This window comes from Symphalangus syndactylus, chromosome 14 (assembly GCF_028878055.3).
Source record: "Symphalangus syndactylus isolate Jambi chromosome 14, NHGRI_mSymSyn1-v2.1_pri, whole genome shotgun sequence".
Classification (NCBI taxonomy): Eukaryota; Metazoa; Chordata; class Mammalia; order Primates; family Hylobatidae; genus Symphalangus; species Symphalangus syndactylus.
In genome coordinates, this window is record NC_072436.2 from 71,338,296 (window position 1) to 71,362,825 (window position 24,530).

At 40.3% G+C, this 24,530-nt stretch overlaps 1 protein-coding gene across 4 annotated transcripts in view; it reads right to left on the reverse strand.

Moving 5' to 3' along the window:
* Positions 1-24,530, reverse strand: part of ANTXR1 (ANTXR cell adhesion molecule 1) — a 244,955-nt gene that overhangs the window by 163,897 nt on the left and 56,528 nt on the right. For all 4 annotated transcript variants that reach the window (XM_055241678.1, XM_055241681.2, XM_055241683.1 and 1 more), the window contains 5 exons: positions 16,851-16,932; positions 15,795-15,828; positions 14,481-14,560; positions 11,927-11,995; positions 9,785-9,865 (listed from right to left, as the gene is read on the reverse strand). In XM_055241678.1, coding sequence (XP_055097653.1) covers positions 9,785-9,865; positions 11,927-11,995; positions 14,481-14,560; positions 15,795-15,828; positions 16,851-16,932 — 346 coding nt within the window. The remainder of the gene's footprint in view (positions 1-9,784; positions 9,866-11,926; positions 11,996-14,480; positions 14,561-15,794; positions 15,829-16,850; positions 16,933-24,530) is intronic.

Sequence of the window (24,530 nt, forward strand, 5' to 3'; positions counted from 1 at the left end):
ATTAAATGAGATCACACAGGCACAGCCCATAGCACAGTGCCTAAAACCTGGTAAGTAATCAAATAATGGTAGCTATTACCATCAAGAACTTAGGATCTGGAGACTGAGAAGATAGACTTGGAGTCTGAATGGATTTATATTCAAATCCAAGTCCTATCACTTACTGGCCATGTGGACTCGGACAAGTTATCAAACCTCCAAATCTCAGTTTCCTCTGCTGTAAAACGGGATAAGAAAAACACCAACTTCAAAGGGCTGTATGATGGTTAAATAAAATAACAGTCATGAATGCAGAGATATTTTGTTTGTAAAATCAATTGGATTTAGGTAATAAAATTCATATCGGATTGGACAGTGAGGGAGAGCGTGAGATCGAGGAAAACTGATAAGGTTTTTGTCTTATAGACAGAACTAGACAGATGTGATTGATCCACAGAGAGTTAACAACCCTTGGGTCACCAGCCAGCATGAGCACCTTAAGAAAATAAGGCACCAAGAAGAGTGGTCAAAATGACCTTGGCAGTAAAGCACTTAAGAGAATGTCTGGCGTGTATTCAAACAACAGTTGCTGTTAACTATTCCTTTGTCATTACTATTGCTACTGCTGCTACTTTTGGGCATGGACCGTGGTTCACATGTGCTTAAACCCCATCGCCCGCCACTGGCCTTCTGCTTAATCATATTTGCTGACAAAAACTGAACCAAGGTTAATGCTATTTTTCTGCCAACTTTTGGACAGATTTCAAAGAGAAAATAGATGGAAAAGTATGTTTGAAATCCATAAAGAGCTAAATAATTGTAATGTGTTGTTTCTGGTAAGTTTACTTTTGTACATCTCATTGGATTATTGGTGGGAGGACGAGTAAGAGAGGCAGCAGATGTACAAGAACTTTGCCAAGTTACAGGAGCTGTTTGATATATTTAAAGTGAAATCCATTGTGGACCAGTCCACGTTGTATATAAGAGTTTATTTTTTCAAATTCTAAAAATCTAATGTCCTTTGTCATGAAGTTCTCAGTTTATGCAGAGATTTCTCAAGAATCTTTATAGAATTGTGAATATCTGCACAGAGTTATAAGGAATCCCTCCCTTATCATAGGCACAGCATTTTTTTTTTTTTACTACTTGCTCTGCTTCTTGCTTCAATAAACAACCAATCTTTATTTACTTGGCCATTTCCTGTTGGAGAACTTTCTTGTGTGTTTATAATGGACCAACCTCTTTTATCCATTGACAGTATAGGTGCCTTTTTCTTTCACACATATTTCAGAAAGTCTTTCAGAGCATGTTCCTTGGTGTCTTATTTGTTGTAAAGGGCAAATTCTGGTTTAAAGATGTATGGGGTTTGAAGTACGCTGGTGCCAAGGATGGTTAAGTATCTACTGACCATTTACATCTGTTCAGTTGTCTAAGACAAAAACCTGAACGTTTAAGTTAACCTTGCTCTCTCTGTCACTCTCCAAATCCAATATGAGTTCTGCCACCTAAGTGCTGGTGATTTGACCAATGAAATATCTCTATATCCATGCACATTTTAATGTAAACTGCCATCCTTTAGATAACTTATCCTAGTTTATAATTTACAGTGGTTTTTTTTTTTATTGTTTGGTCACTATCTTCTTAGATTATAAACTCTACAAGGAGAAGGACTGGGTTTGTTTTTACCCATTATTATATTCACAGTGACTAGCCTGGCACATAGTAGGCATTAAATAAATATTGGATACATGAATAAATGACACACTTCCTGCATGTCTTAATAAACTGGCATTATAGCATATTATGTATTAATTTCCCTTTCCCCCTATAAGTGTAACCTCAGGGTCTTCTGAATACAAGTCCATATTCTGCATCTTGTAATACTCCCCTCTTCTGATTAAGTACCATCATTTTTGGGGACTTGCTGCCTTCCCAAGAGGCCAATTTCAATACCTCATTTTTAAAAAATTGCTTACCTTAAATAATGTTGTAGGTATATCATAATCCCCTGTATTAGGTTGGCCAGCTTTGTAAAGGCCTCAACCCCTTTTCTTGGGAAAAACGTAGACAACTGTAGTTGGCGGGTGTGGCTCAGTCTCCCACAGAAGGGCCACAAATGTTATTACAGCTGACGGCAGAGAGCACATTGGATGAGCCTGGGGACAGCCAGGCAGCTTGGGACACACAACTGGCTCAAACACATCTTCAGGACTGTCAATGTTGTCCCCATGAATTTTGAAATGATTTAATCTCTAATTAATAAAACGTTTAAAAAGTTGCCCCGTCTCTACTAAAAATACAAAACATTAGCCGGGTGTGGTGGCGGGCACCTGTAGTCCCAGCTACTCGGGAGGCTGAGGCAGGAGAATGGTGTGAACCCAGGAGGTGGAGCTTGCAGTGAGCCGAGATGGCACCACTGCACTCCAGCCTGGGCAACAGAGCGAGACTCTGTCTCAAAAAAAAAAAAAAAAGTTGCCTTTTCTAACTAAATTCTGCTCACACTTCAATAGGCACACATATTGTTAACCATGGACATTACCCCAGATCCATGTCACTTCTACAGAGTCTGACTTTAAATAAAAATGGAATATGGCCACGTGCAGTGGCTCACGCCTGTAAGTCCAGCATTTTGGGAGGTGAAGGTAAGAGAATTGCTTGGGGCCAGGAGTTTGAGACTAGCCTGGGCAATATAGCAAGACCCCATCTCTAAAAAAAAAATCTTTACAAATACAAATATGGAATATTATACGCACATATTTCTGGGATTCATATATGATTTTATGTACACCAATACCCTATACCAAATACATTATACCACTCTTAGATGCAACAAAACACATTTTGAAGCAGTTCGTGTATCTTAAACAATAAAGCTTATTCTTAAAACATGCCAAAGTTTTTGTCTGAGAGAGGGCACCCCACTCACTTAAATAGATGCTACTCTGTTAGTTTCACACTCAGTGAGAATCTGATCCGAAGGAGTGTAGGATAAACAAGGTTCTAAAAGTGAGGAAATTCATTTGTTTCCCCACTAAACCACTTTCCTCTCACGTCTGCAGAAGAAAAGCTCAGAGAGCTGGGAACTTCAAAATGTGGTTTATTTAGTAAGATAGGCAGACTTGAACAGTGAGTGGCCTTTCTTGGGAGCTGATTTCGTTCTAAAATTCCGCTGTTGCTTTTATAGTGGGTCTCAGCAGATTCCTCGATATAGGAGGAGGGGCTGCAGGAAGAATGGGAATGATCTGAGGATTAACTGAACATGCCCCTCTGCAATCTTTGTAGCCTCTTCAAACTCTGGGAATTCTTGTTCAATTTGGACTTTTTAATAAGCTGAACAGAAATAATAGTGTAGGAGAAATGCCTGGTCAGAGTGTCTGCAAAATCTGAGTCTAATTAATGACTGCTGAGGCAAAAGATTTTTTTTTTTTAAAGATTTTCTGCCCACTACAGAAATTACAATTGATTCTATTTATGTTTTGTATCCAAGCCTGCTAATGTGAATGGTGCCCAAAATGCCATGTTTTACAGATGCAATCTTGGAAGAGAGGGGAGGGGAGGGGCTGAGGGGATTTTACAAGAAACGGAGCCACAGACTGCCCTCTTGTTGTGCAGTGTAGGTCTTCCCTGGGTCACAAAAGCTCTATGGTACTCTGGGTTGCTTTATAATTAATAAATATGCAAAGCACAGGGCTGGATATCATGGGAAATATGACACACGGGGCAGTCTTTGGGATTGCACAACTTAGCATGTGACCAGGAGGAATGGCAGATGGCATGGAACAGATCCACGTGCCAAGCAAGAGCTTCCAATAATTGGTGCCACTGGAGTCCAAGGCAGGGAGAGCTCATGGAGGAGGAGAGAGCAGGGCAGGCTTTGTAGAGATAGGAAGACTGAAGGGTGCCTTTGGACAGGATTCAGATGGGGTGAAGGAAGGGAAGGAGGTTGCCTCCAATGACCAGCAAGCCTGATTTATAAGAAGAGCGGCTGCTGCTGAAATGTGCCTCCCCAGCTGCTAGCCCTGGAAAAGGGATTAGTTCAATAAGGCAGGCACTTTCCAGGACTTTGGGAATGTGACATGAATTTTGATCATAGGAAAACCCTCTGCAGTTCCTGTTGGGGTCTTGGAAGAGTAGCTGGGAGGCAAGCCTGGAAGACAGATTTCGCCTTTTATCACAGCTTCATTAGGGCCTGGGCCAGATTAGGGGGTTACATTGCTTCCCATGAGTGGAAGGGACAAATCAGCACAGGATCTGGTTTTCATAAATAAAATAAATTTATAGATACCATGCAATAGATTGATTCCTCGGTTCCATTGATCTCACAGTTTCCCTGATAACAAGGATGGTCATGCCACAGCTTGCGAGAAACCCTTGCAAACATAGTTGTGTTTGCTCAATGCTTGTTGTTTATTGTTGATCAAACATGCAGAAAGCTCTATGTGCTGACTCACTCTCCTTAATAGGAAGCCTGATGTCGGCTTAAATATTTACCCTAGGGAAATTCTCTTAGATGAAGATGGCTTGGTGCCAGCAACTATGGGCTCTCCTTTTCAGACAGTGTCCTTGGTTTCAGGCACCACCCTCAATTGCACACCAAGTGGGGATAGCTGGGAGGAGGAGCTGGCATCGCAGTAACCAGGCCAAGTGTTGGGATTCAAAGCTGCTGACCCATTTCGGTGTCATCTGAACCCAGCTTTCATGCAGGTTCCTGTTTCACTGCCTGAAGCACTTTTGAAAAGGCAAACAAAGACCCAGGAGCCTTGCTGGACCTTTGCTTCATATTTTTGCTCGAGGGCTGGTGCTAAATTGACCAGTTGTGGTCAGTGGAAATTCCCTGAAGAAGCCACAATATGAGAAGGCACAGGAACGGTTTCTTCCTTTACAGTGTTACTGGCGTAAAGGGCTACAATCTTCCAACCATTCAGACTTCTTGTAATTTTATCACTATATTCTGCAGAAGCGAGTGGGAAAACTGTCATGGTCCTCAGAGGTAGAGTCCTGTGCAAGTGTGGAAGGGGAGATGTTCCTTTCAGCCTGTGTCAATTCTCCAGCTTCTCAGGACAATGGTACTTCATCTGTTGGGCAGTAATGATTTCTGGAGGTGCTCTCCACCTGGCAGTAAGAGGCAAAGTGCTCCCCTGCCCATCCATGGTGTATTCAGATCAGGCCACATGGATTCTGGTCTTGCCTCTGTCAAGCCAGTTCACCTTTTCGATCCTCAGTGTCTTCCTCTCTGAAACGGAGCTGCTTCCTGGCCTGCCTGCATTGTTTAGTAGAGCACAGTGGGCATTCACATCGTGGGCATTAGAAAGACTTGTCTATTCGGGATCACTACTCACTGTGCTGTGTGGCCTTGGACAAGTTAGTGAATCTCTCTGAACTTTTAGTATCTACTTCTATAAAAGGGGTAATGATTTCTACATCAAATGGCACCTGTGAGGATTCAAGGAGATGATTACGTGAAATGATTTGCACAGTACCTGGCACATAGTAAGAACTCACTGAATGGTGGTTTTGATTATTTTTACCTTCCTAAGAAAACAAAGGTAGGAAAAATCATGGGCTCTAGAGTCAAGGAAAAAGCAGGTTCTAACCCTGCTTTCCCCCTTAGGGCTGTGTGTCTGAGCTTCAGTGTCTTCGTCTGTAACATTGGAATAGGAATATTTATTTTGCAGCATTTTTATGATTTTTAAATGAGATAATATTATATGGGAAAAAGGGATAATGTCTGGTTCCAAAGTCAGTTCTCTACAGCTAATGTTAATTTCCTTCTGCCCTTTTCCTATCTCTCTCAGTTGAGAAACTAAAATGGAAAACAAGTGGGAACGTTTTGAAAAATCTGACACATAAGTACTTCCTCTTGAAGGAGAGAGGATTGAAGAACAGTGGAAAGATCAAAACATGAGCATCAGATTGAGGAAGCAGAGCATCTGGGGATTTGATGAATCCAAGCCCTGGGCAACTGGCTCCTGGTAATCCAGTGGTGATTTTCCATTTCCTCAGACATTCATGGCCAAATGTCATGGAAAGAGCAGAATCTTTGGAACCAGAGCTGAGTTCAAATTCCCCACTCCACCATTATGAAAGGGCAGACCTGAGGGCAGTTTCTCCAACCTTCTTGTACCTCAGTTTCCTCACCTATAAAATGGGGATAATAAATCCTTCTTCAGAGAGTGGTTGTCAAGTGCCTGGTAGAGGAGCTAATAGAGAGAACACGTTCAAGTCATAGTGGGTTTTCTTCTTCAAAGGCGGAAATGCTATTGATTCTGAGTGCCATGATGTCTAGATTTCCTGAGTCTTGATTTCAAGACTGATTGCTCTATTGTCAGACTCTACATCTAGCTATAGTTTCCTATTGTCCTTCGATTTAGCTTCTGCCTGCTTCTTCATTTCATCTTCTGCTGTTCTTCACTTTAAGCACTGGTTTTTCATTCTCCTATGCACTGTCCTGGGCCGTGCTCTGCCAAGAACATTCTATCCATGCCCTTCCAATGGATGGCTCCATTACGTCCTTCAGTTCATCTCTTCAAAGGAACCTGGGTTCTTTGTCATCCCTTTTACTTTTAATCTCATGGCCATGTTATTTCTTTTATTCCCGTTATCACAGTTTTAATTCCACATGATTATTTATTTACTTGTTTTTAATGTATCTCTCCCACTGGATTGTAAGCTCTACCAGGACAGAGCCTCTACCTGCTTTAGTTGTTACTGAATGGTCAGAGCCTGCCATAAAAGATTTTCAATGAGTATTTGATATATGAATAAATACTAGTCCCTGCATATTAATTTAAGGTTTAAAAATACGGGCATTATGGGCAGAAGACTTTGTGAAGAATTTGAGCTTATTAGAAGCTGCTCTGTAATCTTATTTTGGATAATTAAGCCCAGTCCTATTTTATTATGAGAAAATAACCAGCCACAAAACAACATTCACGGGAACGAGCTGGGATAGAGGCTTCAGATGGGGGGAAAATTGAGAGTTTTCGTTTCAGTATCCAAAAGGGGAAATGAATCTACTTCTTAAAAATAGTTAGCCAACTTTTAGGCCATAATTATTTCTGTCTGATTTGAGAAAGATGAGCTCGCTCTACTTGTCCCTGTTTCTCTGTCCAAGCAAATGAATGAACAACTGCCATAAACATGGGTTTCGAGTACTGGAAGGATCAAAACCACTAGCATAACTCACAGATAAAAGCTCACAAGAATGTTATCATTCAGCTAAAAGTTTGGAGACTGAAGTCTCAAATTAGTTTTCTTCCTATTTTGAATGATGGTTTCGTTAAAATTTCTTAAAGATCTTTGCAGTTTTTTCCATTTGGGGATGGAGGAAGTTTTATAAACATTTGGGCTCATGTTGAGCTTGGGTGAGTTGCTAAGGCTGATGTATTCAAGGACAACACTGATTTATGCACACAAAAAGAATCCAATCATCTGTGTGAGAAACAACACTTGGAGTTAGGCACACGGCTCATAAGAACGTTTGAACAGATAAGAGTTGTCCCTTTTCAGAATCTAGCCATCTTAAGGCAGGACTATTGCCTCCTAATTGGCCTACAGTCTCTCTGGGTATCCCTAGTCTCCCTCCTATGTACACAAGCACTGCCATCAGATTATTTTCTTAACTTGTTTCAGTAATTACACCCACTGCCTATAGGTTAGAGGCAAAACCCCTTCAAGGCTCGTGTTAATCTAGTTTCAACCCAATGTCTAGGCTAATTTTCCATTACTCCTGACTCCTTTACCCGAACTGTCCCGCTAGATAGATAGGTATTATTATTATTATTGACCCCTGAGTATACTTTTCTGTCTTCCAGCCTCTAGGTTGAGGTCATAATATCTCTCCTTTGGTGCTATCCATCACCTTTCCCTGGTCTTTCAATGATTCAGGTCTGCCCTGCCTTCTCATGAGGACTCCTGCCCAGAATAATCCACCTCTGAGCTTCTTAAGGATCCATGATCAGCCCCCAGTCCTGGTATTAATCATGTTTTGCATCCCTTGGGTTGTTGTTTTACATGGTTATTGTAGTTCTTGTTGCTTACACTGTCAAGTATGCCACAGTGACCCCAGAAATAATTTAGAGTAGGAGTCCTTCACCTGTGGACCTATAACTGGGTCTGATAATTCTCTATGCTATCAGTAATTTCCACTTTCTGGTTAAGGTAGCTTGAGTAGGCATATATTCTTTGCAAACAAGCACTTCTTGAATAAAACAACTGTCACTGGAACATAATTAAGACAGAAATTCCCAACCTGAGGTGGGATGATTTTTCGCAATTCTGTATTCTTAAGGTCAGATATGTGAATGTTCTAACAGCATACCTGGGGCACTTAAAAAAAAAAAGCAGATTTGAAATATATGGATCCCTTGGATCCACCTGAAACTCAATGCAATAGAATCTCTTGGAAATAGGTATTGCAAACATAATTCTCAAGTGATTTTTATGCATATTCAAGAATGTTTAGGGGATCAAGGGAAGCTGACATTAATATCCCTCATATGATGGGGAAAGGAGGTGGAAGAGGCAATAATTCATATGTCTTGAGTGCCTATTATGTGTCTGGAAAAATATTAGGAATTTTCACCAGTAATCCCTGTAATCCTCAAACAAGCCTATGATGTAAGTCATCATCAGTCCCTGTTTCCAAACAATAAATGTCCGAGGATCTCTAAGTGTTATGTGGGCCAGTGAAACTCTGGGTTGCCGGGCTCTGAGCTTCTTACTTCCCACTCTGCATTCCACTCTGCTGGAGCTCCTCGCAAACTCTGAAGGGAGAGCAGCACGGAGGCACAGCCATGCTAGAATTTTCCTGGGTTGGTCTGGGAGGGCTGGCAGATGCTGAGCCCTTGGCTGGTAACCCCTGGATGAAGACCCCCTTGACGTCTTAAGAGGAAAGTGATCCCCTGAGCTCTGAATTTGTATCCTGGACCCCAACTCTGTAGCCTGGTAAGCTTCCAGTGAAGATCACAGATGCCTGCCTGATCACAAAATCTAACGGTGGAGGCTGCAGAGCATCTGAACATCATTGCAGGTGCAGCACACATACTGACCTGCTGGCTGAGGCTTTAAGACAGCAGCATCCATTATTCTATCTGGACCAAGGGCCTTACCTGTGTGTGGGAGGTGGAGAATAGAGGCCCTGGAAGCCAGTGTCCTGTTTTCCATTCAGGAAAAGGTGTGAAGAAAATCACCTATGTGTGAAGGAGGACTGGTGACTGTGCAAACTCTGGACAACACTGGAGCCCATGTATTTGGGGATTATAGGTCGAAAGCAGTGGGTCTCAACATTAAAATCACCTGGGGAGATTTAAAAAAACTCTTGAGGTCCAGGCTGCACCCCAGACCAGATGCCTAGGCAGCAGTGCTTTTTAAATCTCTGCAGATGACTTCAATGGACAGCCTGGTCTAAAGTGCATCCAATGGCCAAGTGATAGAAGTCCAGCCTACAAGTGCTCTGAAGGCAGCTTGCGTTCAGTCACAGTGGGAAAGCTGAGGTGGTCAAGCGTAAACCACCAGCCACAGTCCGCTCAGTTAGGAGAATGGAGAGGGCCTCCTGAAGCTTGGCTCACTGCCAGAGCAGCGCCCCTTTCAGTTGTTAATTTTCCACTGCTGGGTACAATTGAGAAAAGATGTGTAAAAGGCAGAAGGGAGAGATGGGACGTGGCAGACACAAAGATATAGGAAGAAATGATGTTCCCTCAAGCAGAAAAACACCAGCTTTGGAGAGATGGAACTGGGGTATTAATAGCAGATCGGAGACAGAAGGTGCCTGAATGTCCAGTCTCAGAGGAAGAGCTCTACTTACTGAGTGTATGATGCCTTGCAGAGCCTGAAAGCCATCATTCACAGGAAACACATGATCCTTACTGTCTGCAATCCGGGCCAGCTGGGAACACAGCAAATACACAAACACACGGGGAGACTGTTAGGCTTGGATGTGGAAAATTTAGGAAAGCCGTTGGGGCTAAGGGGCTCTAGTTATATTCAGAACCCAGGGGAATATGAGGCCTTCACTGGGCTCAGGGGCTGCCCTGAAAAGCCATCAGTAATAACAAGCTCACCAGTGGCCTCTCTGGAGCAGGCCAAGGGTTGGCTCCAGCTTTTACATTTAATACTTTTCTCCTCGGGAGCAGAGGTAAGAGTGCCCAGCTTGATGAACGCTTGGCCTGGGTTGATATGTTTATAAATTTGGGCACAGGCCATGGGCTCATTTTTCTCCCATTCACCCAAATTCCTGTTGGCAACTTTATCTGAATCAAGCAGATACAAATTCCCTTTCAGAGCAACTTTAAATTCAAGCTTTGGTGTTGGGTGAGGCCACCTTCACCTTTCACCCAAACTGCCCATTAAGGAAAGGGCCCTTGCAGTTGGTTTGGCTGCTCCTGCTTTATGGAGCAGGAAACTGAGGGCCAGGGGAAGCCGATGTAGGGCTTGTCTGCCCCCAGATCTCTGTGTGGTTCTGTGACTGCCACAGAGTCAGTGTCAGCTGTTGTTATGTTATGTTATGTTGTTATGTTATGGCTTCTAAAAAAAATGTTTTATTGTTTTTACTGATTGCAAAAGTAATACTTACTCATTGTAAAAACTTAGGAAAATCCAGGAGAGTTAAAACAAAAAGAAAACAAACGTTACTCATAATCCTTCTGTCTGTTTATCTATCATCTATCTATCTTTATTAGCCATTTGATACTGTTCATACCTTTTCTATGTGAACATACAAATGTTTATTTTAGAAGTGAGCACATAGTATTCTCACTGCTTTGTAATTTTGTTTTATTCACTTAATGATATATCATGAGCATTTTCCTATGCCATTAAAACAAAAAGAAAGGCCGGGTGCAGTGGCTCACGCCTATAATCCCAGCACTTTGGGAGGCCGAGGTGGGCGGATCACGAGGTCAGGAGATCGAGACCACGGTGAAACCCCGTCTCTACTAAAAAAAAAAATACAAAAAATTAGCCGGGCGTAGTGGCGGGCACCTGTAGTCCCAGCTACTCGGGAGGCTGAGGCAGGAGAATGGCGTGAACCTGGGAGGTGGAGCTTGCAGTGAGCCGAGATTGCGCCACTGCGCTCCAGCCTGGGCGAAAGAGTGAGACTCCGTCTCAAAAAAAAAAAAAAAAAAAGAAACTATGAACTACATTGAGGAACATGTATTTAGATTGCTAGTAAGCTTTTACAACTTGCTTATTATATGCACCTATACACAGTTTTTTGCCCACTTGTCCAATTATTTCCATATTTTTGTGTTGAAAATGCATTGCATTTTTCATGGGTGAAAAGGAACATTTGTAATTTGAATAAGAAAATCATACTTGTCAAATTAAATTTGGCTTGGGTGTGGTGGCTCATGCCTATAATCTCAACACTTTAGGAGGCCACGGTGGGAGGATCACTTGAGCCCAGGAGTTAGAGACCAGCCTGGGCAATACAGTGAGGCTTTATCTTTACAAAAACTTAAAAAAAATAGCCAAGTGTGGTGGTGTGCATCTGTAGTCCCAGCTACTTAGGATGTGCACCTGTATACCGAGCTAATCAGGAGGCTGAGGTGGGAGGATCACTTAAGCCTGGGAGGCACAGGCTGCAGTGGGCTGAGACAGCTCACTGTACCCCAGCCTGGGTGACAGAGTGAGACTGTCTCAAAACACAAACAAACAGAAAAAACCCAAGTTTTCCAAGTTAATTCAGATATCTTTTGACATCCTGGCAATTTAATGTTTGCCAAGAAAGATGCTGCCTTGATGTTCTGTGTTGAAGACCTCAAGAGCATCAGCAAATGACTTCATATTCCTTACACAACCAGTAATTCCTTCCTGTTTAGCATTTCTAGAAAAATAACCTATTTCAGGGGCATTTATTCCACTGATCTGCCCTCTGCGCTGACTGAACATGTTCTTCATCATTCACAAGCTCAGTATGCTCCAAACCTGAGGAAATCCATGACCATACCTGTGTCTCATTGAAATCTTTCACACCAACACAGTAAACAATTGCACCAAGATCTCGAGACCTATTAGCCTGGGAAAAGGAAAGAAAGGACATTAGAAAGAGAAGCAGTGACAAATGAACTCCTCTTGGAGCTACCTGACTAACTTCAATGATGAGGTATTTAATGAGCACCTACCATGTGCCTGGTGCCATACTGGAGAAGGCAATCCCTGTCCCCAAGAAGCTCAGACTTCAGTGGACATCACATTTAACATAACACATGGTGGACTTGAAAAGATACACTGAAGTAGAGTCTTGATGAAGGGCTTTGAAAGATGAGGGGAGGAAGGGAAAACTGCAGGCTAAGTTAAATATTCCAGGGAAATGATTACCTTTTCTATTCCTTTGACGGATTTTTACCGACATACGTTTCTTTGTAATGGGGGCATGATATCACAAAAGAATGGGGCCTTTGGAACTTGATATAGTTGAGTTTGACCCCTGGCTTTACTCTGTATCGTGTTTTGGGGATTAAATGAGAACATTTACAGAGCTCCTCACACGCGGCTAGAACCACGTAGATACTCATAAACGTCAGCAATTTTGTGAATAAAGCCCTTTTCATTCCTACAGAATAAAGTGGCTTAATGGTATGGAAATTGTGGTCCATATTTGAATAGGTAAATCCATGATCTCTACATTAAGCACTGGGATGGCAACATAATGAATAATACCCAGATTTTGGCTCGATTTCAATATTTGATTTATTAAAGTCTCTGATAATCTGATTTCCAGATTCTCCTGTGTTTCAGAATGGAAAAAAAAATTGGAAATCCTTGGCACTTACAGTGGGTGCTTAATAACTGATAGCAAACATAGAGTGAGTGCTCAATATATGCATATTGATTTTGATTGTGTTATTTTTTCCCTTTCTTAGTACTCAAATCCACTTCTGTTTAACACTGAATTCTAGAAAGGACAAAAACATATGTCTTTTTTTCCTTCATGTTAGAAATTTCCCTGCTGCTTTTAGGATAAAATAAACTTTTAGACTCAGTGTATCCCCAACTTTATTTGCAACAACTCTGTGATTCTTCTCCTCTAGTTGGACTTTATATAGAATTGTCAAGAAGGGAAAAGTTCAATTTCTTTATATCTTGAGTTTTATCTTTCTTTTTCAGAAGGTCTCCTTCTACTGGCACTCTGAATATTTTCCCAAGTTTGTGTGTGCCATACCTAAAATTCCTTCCCACTAATCCCTATCTTAAGCCTCTGACACCCCATCATTTATTTTAGTTTCAATTCTTTCCTTATTAGGGTTTTTACTTTATTTGACTGTTATTTGGCACTCAGTCAAGCCATCTTGCATTCCCATCACACAGTGAGTTTCTACTTTCAAATACAGAGATGTATTATTTTCCAAATGCTCAGGGAGTGTCTGTCATATTACCTTGTGTATTTCCTCATTAGAGTTACTTTTTGTACTAGTGGGAGGAGAGTTTACCTACATAATTTCTCTAAGTCCTCTGCCAGTGGAGGCTTCAAAAGGCTGACCATTATTTCATGGTAAGACTCATGAGGGCAGCAGCTGTGTCTCACTCACCTCTGTGCCTCTAGTTTCTAGCAAATGGTCAAGTATATGCCAAGCTCTCAGTTAACACTGAATGAATAAATGAATGAATACGTATTTTGTGTTTGTGGAAAGAGGTGAATTTAAAGTAAATAGTTGTTAAGAGCTTGAGGAAAGTGTGATGCTACCATTAACTCCTCTTCTAGAGCCTGCATCTCTAGGACGTTGTTTCTTTCTACCTTGGGCCTGAATGACCCTTTGTCACTAATAAGGCTATGATTTCAGTACATTTCTATGGTTAACTTGTTTCCTTTTATACTAATTATTCATATAGCTCAAATGTGAAACTTGAAAGAAAATTTCGTAAGTATAAACATTAGTTTTCAATTCATCAGCAAGCTTCTTTTTCTAAGTCTATTTATACAAGGTAAAATCTTCATTGAGAGAATTTTTCCACTTGCCTTGAGGAATAATTTTTGAGAACACAAAGAAAAGGAAAAAAAGGAACTATTAAAAGATGACAATTTAACTTTGCTACCAACTGCTGTTTAACTTTGGTTCTTAGAGTGAAAATCTCAATGATTAATACATTCTGACAAGATTGGCTCTTACATATTTCAAATAATTCTTTCCCTTCCTCCTGTTTTAGTAGAAAATATAAGGAAAAATTATATCAATGTTTATTTGTTTATAAGTGATATACAGTATTTAAAAACTGTTAGAGCAATATAATGCCATCTATAAAGGCAGGGTAGATATTTTTAATCCTTCAAAACAGAGTAATATGTAAAAATTTTGAAAGGGGAAAACATTTACCATGTGTAAGACATGAAACTTCACTTGTAGAACACGAATTATTATTATTATTTCTACTTATGAAACTCTATTTCATTCAGGGGATTTGCAAAGAACACCTATCACATGAGTAGAGACAGTGTGGCCCATTTTAGAAAGGAGAAGCCCTGTTCCATGTATATGTTTAGACACAGCCAGGCCGTCGCTTACCTCCCTCTCTGAATAGAAAAAGAGATCTTCATGGAGTTCTCCATCAGTCAAAGCAATGATGACGCTGGCTGTCCTGTACCCTGTTTAACACAATACAGACTGGCTCAGTCCACCCTGCCCCACCCAGGGAAACACCCTCTCAGTCCCGGGATTCAACCTCTTACGAGTTCAACCACCCAAAGTCAATATTGTGAGAATCACCAACTTTTCTTTTGGGCCTGGAAGCAACTCCAGCATGAAGAAGGACCCTTCATGGGGACAGACTTTAGAGGGAATAGGTTTTTCTTTCTCATTTCTCAGCCTCATCTCGAAAAATGGCCAAACCTGGTGAAATGGTCACTAAACCAACATTTGGGAGTAGCACCAGTGAATCAAGTGTGATTATTTTCTATAAGCAGACACATAACTGTTGCCCAAGCTGTGAGCAAACTCCCACCTGGGCTGTTCAGGAGTCCTTGTCATCTGCTGTAATGGACCACATACACCACCCCTTGAAGACAGTTTGGTGAAAGTAATAGTCATCATGATTTACAAGTTGACTAGAAGAATTATAGCAGTTGGCAAAACCTACTAGAATTATTTCAGTGATTTTTAGGCTTCTCATATCAACGTTCATGGTTGATTTACATTAGCAAGATTTGGTGTTGATATTGAGCCTGTTCTGTTTGTTGCAGTTTAGGATGAAACAAGAAATGGACTCCTCTATAGGCCTGGGAGGAAAATCTGTACTGTAATATTGAATCTCTTTTTTAAGAGATTTGACTGAGATACAGAACTGCTACTCACAAAAGACACTGTAGTAATAATAGCTAAAATAATAAAAATTTCTATGTGCTAGGCACTCTGCTAAGTATATTTTATGCAGTTTTTTCATTTAAATATAGGAAAGTTTAAATCAAACTGGTATCTTGATCTTAATGTTATGTTCAGTCACAGTAATGAAGAGGCTTGGAGCTCAGAGAAGAACAAGAAAATTAAATTTTACATAAAAATCCAAGACTTTATTAACCTATGCAAGTATTTACTAATTTAATGAATTCAACATGCAAAACTCTTCATGGGAATTAGACTGTGGCCAAAATGGGATCTTAATTACTTTTATATAACTTTTCTTGGCATCAACAAGACAGTGGAATTTGACCCAATACATGCCACCTTTCTATGCATTCCTTGTTTGTGATGAAATGTGTGTCTAAGAATTACAGGTAATATCATACATGTCTTTTGAAACATGAAATGACTGAAGCACTTTTTCAGCAACAAACACGGAAAAAGTTAAATAATTCATAAGGGTAGTTCATACTATAGTCTTACCTTGTCTGTTTTCATAATAAATCTGCTCACTGGCCTGAAAAACATATGAAAGAGCCCTTAGACTTATAACCACTGTTTGCTGCTCCAAAAACCATAGTGGATAATGGGCTCTGTTGTTGAATATGCAGCCAATTCAGTCTTGATTCCTTATGTAATTCACCCAGGCTTTGCTCAATTATCAGTGGCTGATATCCATGTAAACTTACCTCTCATTTAAGTAGTATACAGTCATTTGCTGCATAGCAATGTTTTGGTCAAGGACAGACCACAAATATGACAGTGGTCCCCTAAGGTTATAATGGAGCTGAAAAATTCCAATCACCTAGTGACATCGTAGCTGTGGTAACACTGTAGTTCAATGCATTACCATTTCTGTGTTTAGAAACAAACATCATTAGTGTTATAATTGCCTACAATGTATAGTACAGTAACAGGCTGTATAGGTTTGCAGCCTAGGAGCAATAGGCTACACCATATAGCCTAGGTGTGTAATAGGCTATACTATCTAGGTTTGTGTAAGTACACACTATGATGTCACAATGACAAAATTGGCTAACAAGGCATTTCACTGAAATCCTTGTCGTTAAGCGATAGATGACTATAGTTGTCAACATGGATCGATGTCTTATTCCTTATGGCCTAGTACTTGTTGTTAAGTGACAGATGGCTGTAGTTGTCAACATGGATTGATGTCTTATTCCTTATGGCCTAGTACTTGTTTCCCTTAAAGCTGAAGTCCCTGAAATTCTGCCTCAATCACCGAAGCTGACTTCCAACAAAGGACATTTTTGGAGTGGTGGGACTTGTGTGTGGCATGAATTTGTGACTGCCAGCCAACCATTAGCTAACAAACCATTCATCAGGGTCAGGGAAGGAGGAAGGGAATCCATTTCTTTAATTCTTTTGGCTAGAGTTATCAGTGTACAAGCTTATGGGAAGAAAATGTACTCTCTTGCTATTGAGTGCTAGTCAGCCCTCTTAATATATGTGCCTTATCTCACCAGTCACCCCATGTTGATATTTCAATATCACGCTTTATATTTGTTTTAAAATTACCCTTTCAAATCCTTCATGCATGTAAGTGTCTCCTCCTGGCAGAACTTTCTGGAGTTCTTCTAGGCCTTGACGGATTTGTTCTCTGAAATCCAAAGATACTCTTGTTAGTCTTATTTGAGCATTTTTTACTTTGTTGTTGTAGTCATATGTGCTGGTCTTCTTACCTCTGTGGATACTGCTGTCTAGTCCCAGTAATTCTCCAAAAGCCTATCAAAGGGAAGGCCTTTATATTATCCATTCAGGGTCAGCCATAGCACAGGATGAGTGGACTTCAAGGATTAAGGGGAAAGACTTTTCTGCAGGAATCTCCATCTGCTTGTAAACACTTCCCTTTCCCTTAACACAGACAGTGTTTTCCTTCTACATTGGAAATGAGTCTCTAAATGCTGCTCCTGATGGGACACACAGCAACTTAGGCAACAATACAAATGGCTCATGTGAGCCAGAAAGAGGTGAGAACCAAGAACCCAGGGAAAGGCCACCACAAGGACGCAGGTGGAAGAGGGTGGCATCCACAGCAAACTGCCACCGCACGGGTGTGCCAAAGGAAACGGAAAATAAAAACCCAAGGAATCTCCACTTTTCAGGACAGCCAAGAGTGTTTTCTGTGGGCCAGTGCCTGTGTTTTCTTACTCTGATTGTTCAAGGTGACAGTGCAGGCAGGAAGAGTCCAACTGACAGTGGGAAATATAGATGACTTGGGGGCCAAATGGAATCTTTGTGGACCATTCTCTCTGGGATGTAAGGAGTCTACATTCATGTTCCTGTCTTTTAAATAGCTCCATATTGTGCCAAAAAGGGCAATAAAGTATAATTTCTGACTCACATACCTTATTCATAAACTGTAACCCTATGAAGGGTTTGAAATTTTGCCTTTCTCCTACTGAGGTCTTTTTAGTGGTAGAGGGTGGAGATGCTCTATTTAAATTAGGAAGAGAAACTCCTTTTGAATAGGAAAAAATCTAACATTTATTGAGCATCCGCTATATATAAGCCTAGTGACCAAAGATTTCTGATTTCATCCTCTTAATAACCACTGAAAGTGAGTATTACTGTCCTCACATTACAGGTAAGAAAACTTGGGCTCCGAGAGGTTAAGTAGGAGAGTGGAGACTTGAAGTCAAATCTACCTGACTCAAAAAAGGCTTTCTCCTCTGCAAAGCAGCCTCTAGCATGGAACAATGCTAGAGAAGTGGGAACTTTTCATCAGTGAAAGGCAATGGCAATTCCTAACACTCTCTGGGAACTTACGGCTCTGAGAACTTATGGTGTCAGGCTCTGTCTAAATACATGAAATACAATCGATCCACTTAAGTCTTATGACAGCTCTTTGCAGTAGTACTATTGTTATCGCCATTTCACAGATAAGAAAACTGAGTCACAGAGAGGTTACAGAACTTACTCAAGGCCCCTCTTACCTAAGGCAGAGGTGGGATTTAATCCCAGAGGCCCTGCTCTTAATCAGTATAATAAATACCCTCTTTTTCTCTCATATTTATCCTGGCATTGCTTGGATAAAGAAATAAAGAAAATAGTAATCTTTTGTTAAAACTGATATGATGGGGAGACCATGGGTGAGGGTGGATTGCCAGACTGCTGGAGATTTTAAAAGACAAACTGAAAAGGGGTTTGCCTGTACCTGTCCCTGGGCTGCTGATGCTTCATAGGTGGAATATTTAATACCAAGTAACTCAGACTTTGGAAACTGACTATTGTCTTTTCAATACCTGTGTATCAGACCACACGCCCAGCCGCCCAAGTCAGAAACTGGAAGCCCTCCTTGATCACTAACTTGACTTTCCTTCCTCTCACCATCATCACATTCTGTTAGTTCTACTTCAAACATATCTTGAAATGGACTACTTCTCTATCTCTTCAGCCAACACCACTGTCCCAGCCACCATCATCTCTTGCTTAGCCACTGGGGTAGTCACCTGCTATCTTTTGACTGGCCTCTTGGCCCCTTTTCCATTCTTTCTCCATAAGGCTGCAAGAATGTCCTTAAAGTACAGATCAAATCATGGCATTCACTCTCTGGCTCAAAGCCCTTCAACACCAACCCATTATACCTGGGATTATATCCAAAATCCTCTTCATGACCTTCCAGTGCCTATGTAGATGGCTCTTGCCTCCCTGTCCAGTCTCATCTCACATTATTCTGCCCCTACTCTCTTGCCTTCAGCCATACTGGTCTTCCCAAGCCCCTTTCTCCAATAGGCACTTCATACTGGCAATCACTGCTGCCTGGGAACACTATTTGACCAGCTCTTCATGGGGCTAATTCTTATCCAGCCTTCAGTCCCAAGTTAAATGCCACTTGCTCAGAGTAGTCTTACTTGACCTTCCTAATCTGAATTGTCTTCCTCTATTAGACTTCTCCCTGGTACCCCACAATTTTGCTTTATAGCACTTAGGATATTTTATAACTAAACATTTGATTATGCAATTATTTGTTTAGGTTTTATTTGTTGCAGTTCTAGACTTTAAATTCCTTGAGGACTGGGCCATGGCTGTTTTGGTCCCCACTATATCTTCTGTGCCTACTACAGTGCCTGGAACATAATAGACATTCAACATATACTTACTGAAGGGGTGAGTGGAGGGAATGGATGTCTCCATTGTTACTCATTCTGGGAAGAAACCATTTTGGGGCAGGGATGAGATTCCCTTGGCCATGTGGAAGGAGGCCAAGCAGGACCTGACCTGGACATCAGCCAGATCTGGTCATTGACAAGTCTGGGCCCATGTGGTGGTTAAAAATCATTCTCTAGGTTATATTTCTTACATTACCTCTAATATTCCAATAAATCCCATCAAAAGGCATACTTTAATTTCAAACTCTGTTGTTTGGTAATGAGAAAGGGCATATATCCTGGAGGATAAAGATGGGAGCAGTGTCCCCCAACAAGGCCATGCTGGGGGCAGTGCATGGCACCAGCAATCCCCAGGCAGGGGGCAGCTCTGCCCTGTAAGTTGCCAGTTTCATGAGGGTCCGAGCAGCAGAGGTAGTGGCAAGAGGACATGACGGGGAGGCTGGGATAGGAAAATTGGGGTCTGTTTGTGAGCACACGGAGGTGGCACCATGGAACCCCTCATAATAGCTGGGGGGCACTATGGGGCAGAGGGATAATTTCTGACAGGTGGGAGAAGCTTGGGCATTAAAAGTAAATATGACCTAATTCTTTGGTCATGGACTAGTGAAGTCTGGGACATTTGGGTAACACTAAAAGTGGAATATTGTGTTAAGACTTGAGATTTAAAAAGAGAGCAAAAAAAAAAAAAAAAGGGCATCTTGGGGGTGTGGAAATATTTGCTTGGCTTCACTGTATTTTTTCCCTGCCAAATAAAGTCTGGGAACTGGGGTATTTTCTCCAAGCCTATTTCCCTTTCTTTACAAGTATTTTCTTGAGGTTGTTTCTTTTTTTTTTTTTGTACCAGAACAATCAAAGGCTATTTTGGAAAATGTCCTTATCCTTGATGCTTTGTATCTGGCAAGATATGAACTCACTAGTTGCGAGTGGTGATCACAACCTCCCCATTATACCACCCTTGCTGCTCAAAAGATCAAATAACACATGGCCCTATCTCCCTACTCTCTGCCCTTCTTGAAGGACCCACAACATCTAAGCAAACAAAATGGATGGTTTCATAGGAATTGTGGGTGTGTTTTAGTTCGGGGACAACAGAACTATTAATAAGGGTCTATTCTTATTTTCTCTTGGAAACTGAAGGACATTGGGAGAAAGATCTTTTAGGAGATGATAAGAACCTCTCTGAGGACTTGGTTATTACCAAGTGAAATGTTATCTTCCTGGGAAATGAAAGAGGCAGGGAATCCTATGAAGAGAGGCTGCTATTACAGAGCCTCTGTTTTCCTTGGTGATTTCACATGTCTGCCAGTGTTCCTACTTAGAAGCTAAGGGTTTTAGGCCACATGTTTTGTGTTCCTTTCGCAACTCCCACTACACTTAATGATTGGCCTCAAGCAAGTGACTGTCGAATGAATGATTCCAGTGCATTCACCCATCATTCATTAATGGCCACTGCTATTTGTTGAACATACACCATGCACCCAGCACTATGCTGGTTTGTAGGGGTAGAAGGTGGGGAGAATCAGTCACAATGTCTTCTGGGCTTTCTGTTGTTCTAGGAATTGCTCTACTCTTCATGATTACTTTCTGGGATTCTGGTTGTGTTATGACAGTTTGATAACATTGCTGATGAAAACATTAAAAGATGAACACATAAGAAAAAAATTAAAAAAATAGCTGGGCTGGGCATGGTGGTGTATGCCTGTAATCCCATCTACTAGGGAGGATGAGGCAGGAGGCAGAAGTTGCAGTGAGCCAAGATCACGCCATTGCACTCCAGCTTGGGCAACAAGAGCAAAACTCCGTCTCTAAAAAAATAAATGAAAGAAAGAAAAAAAATTTAAATAAAAGATGGACACACATAGAATGTCAAGAAGTGCTTCAACAAGCCTTTATCCCGAGTATTCTACTGAGGTTTCCACTGCAAAATCTCCCTTAAGATTCTGCAATGGCTATCATATGTTGGTTCTATAAACCAAAACATATTTTGGTTCTATAAACCAAAACATATTTTGGTTCTATAAACCAAAACATATTTTGGTTCTATAAACCAAAACATATTTTGGTTCTATAAAAACAACCTCCATCACCATCCAAAAATAACCCAACATCAGCTCTGCATTGTCAACTTCCTAGTCTTCTTGTAAAAGAGCTTTATCATCTCTGGTACTCTTCCTTCTTCTTCTTTATTTTGAATTTGTTTTTGTGGATCTAGTTTACACCTGGTATCATTTTCCTTCTGTGGAATTGGACTTTTCTCAAATGCTTTGCAGTTGTTGCCTTTGGTTCTCAACTTATACAGTAAACACCTATCACTATTACCACTAATGCCACTCTTGGAACATTCCCAGATGACCTTATGGCTCCAATTGTTGACTATAAGAAAACAGTGTAGTGAACAGAAGAACACAGATTAATTAAAGACATTTTGCTGTTACTTTAGGAGTTATGAAGTTCTACAACCAATTGTAATCATTTGTTTACAATGTATATAAAACACAGTCTCTTTGGGACTTTTACCTAAGCATAGGCCAAAATGATTAATATAATATCAAGATGCATGCTGAACCAAAGCTCCTCTTGTGTACTTTTTAGTGAAATACAATTTATACACAGTAATACGCCCAGATATTTGTTCATTTCCCTTATAATTGTTGAATATATTTCTATAAAATTGTTTATAATATTCCTTTATTATATTTTAACATTTGTAGGATCTGTAGTAATATTCCCTTTCCTGATATTATCTGTAAGTTGTATTTTCTCTCCTTTTAGAAAAATCACTCTTTTTTTTTTTTTTTTTTTTTTTGAGACAGAGTCTTGCTCTGTCACCCAGGCTGGAGTGCAGTGGCACAATCTCAGCTCACTGCAACCTCTGCCTCCCAGGTTCACGTAGTTCTCCTGCCTCAGCCTCCTGAGTAGCTGGGACTACAGGTGCGTGCCACCACACCTGGCTAATTTTTTGTATTTTTAGTAGAGATGGGCTTTCACCATGTTAGCCAGGATGGTCTCGATCTCCTGACCTTGTGATCCACCTGCCTTGGCCTCCCAAAGTGCTGGGATTACAGGTGTGAGCCACTGCTCCTGGCCCAGAAAAACCACTCTTACCAGTGGTTTATCAATTTATTCTTTTAAAATACTCAACTTTGAGCTTTGTGATTTTCTGTATTATTTGTCTTCTTCTATTATATGTCTATTTTCAATTTTATTGATTCACTTGTTATTATTTTCCTTTCCCTACTTATTTTGAGCTTAATAAGTTCTCTCTTTTTACTTTTTCATTGGTTTTAAATCATTTAACCTTTTCTTCTTTTCTAAGGAAAACACTTAAAGCTATACATTTACCCTAGGCACGTGACTTTAGCTGCATCCCACAAATGTTGATATGCTGGGTTTTCGTTCTTTGTTGGATACGTTTTCTAATTTCCCTTGTGATTTTTCTTTAACCCATGGATTGTCTTTGACACACAGACTTTCTTCGATAACTTTTTATCTCTAGTAAATACTTTTTATGTTGAAGTCTGCTTTGTCTAATATCCATTCTAACTTTTTATCATTGGTGCTTGCACAGTATACCTTTTTCCATTCTTTCACTTTTAACCTATCACCATATTTATATTTAAAGTGTCTCTTGTAAACCATATATAATTGTATGTGGTGGACTGTTATACTAATGTCACCCCTCCCACTGTATGGTCCCTGTATGGTCCCCTCTCATACTGGCTGTGCATGTGGCCACGTAAATTGCTTTAGCCCACAGGACATCTGTAAATATGACAAAAACTAAGGCTCTATTAGCACAAGAATATTGGAGTTTGTTTTGTTGGACTGTTGCAGCCACTGTGAGGGAAAACCTGGTCTTTTCAACTACTTGAGAAGGAAGGACCATACTGAGAGAGAGATCTTCAGCTGTTCTAGAAGCATTGTATTTCCCAGCTGAGCCTAATCCCCAGCTGATCCTATATATAAGCTGCATAAATAAGTCCAGGTGAAATCAGCATAAGAAATTATTGTTTCAAGCTATAATATTTGGGGTATATTTTATGCAGTAATAGATCAATGATATGCTGGATCTTGCTTCTTTAGCCAGTGTGACATTCTCTGCCTTTTATCTGGAATCTTTAGTTCATTTTATATTTAATGTAAGTCTTGGAGTGGTTGGGTTTGAGTCTACCATCTTGCTAGCTTGCTATTTGCTTTCTAATGGTCACTTCTGTTTGTTTCTTTCTCCTTTCCTATATTCTTTTGCATTGATCACGCACTTTTTGGTATTTCATCTAGTATCATCTATTAGCTTTTAAAAACATAACGCTATATGTCTTCTTTGTCTTTTTTAGAGCAGTTGCTCTACGAATTATGCATCCTATCACAAGCTACTATAAGTTAATATTATGCTACTTGTCACATAATACAAAAACCTTTTAATATTTCCATATAGTTCCCTCTTATCCTTTGTGTTGTTATTGTCATACATTTTATTTCTCTGTTTGTAACAAATCCCAAAATAGCGTTATTTCTGTCTTAGTCAATTGTCTTTTTATGAAATTATGAAAAGATAAAAAATAACCTTTTATATTTACCTAAATATTTATCATTTCTGGTACTAATCCTTCTTCTTCTTTATTTTTAATTTGTTTTTGTGGATCTAGTTTATACCTGGTATCATTTTCCTTCACCCTAAAGAATTCCTTTAGCATTTTTTTTCATAATGCAGATTTGCTGATGATGATTCTCTTAGGCATTTTCTCCCTTCTGAAAATGTCTAATTCTGCCTTAAATATTTTAACTGGATATAGAATTCTAAGTTGATTTTTTTCTTTTATCTCTTTAAAGATATTGGACCTTCATTTTCTGGATTGCATTTTTTTCCTAATAAAAAGTAAGTTATTATTTTTAATGTTGTTTCTCTTTAATATATCTTTCCTCCCTTCCCTCTGGCCGCTTTTGAGATTTTTCAGAAATTTGACTATGATGCACTTAGGTGATGTTTTCTTTGCATTTGTCCTGCTTGAGGTTCTTTGAGCTTCTTGGATCTGTGTGTGGATCATGTTTGGTATTCCAATTACACAAATACATGTTATCAAGTAGT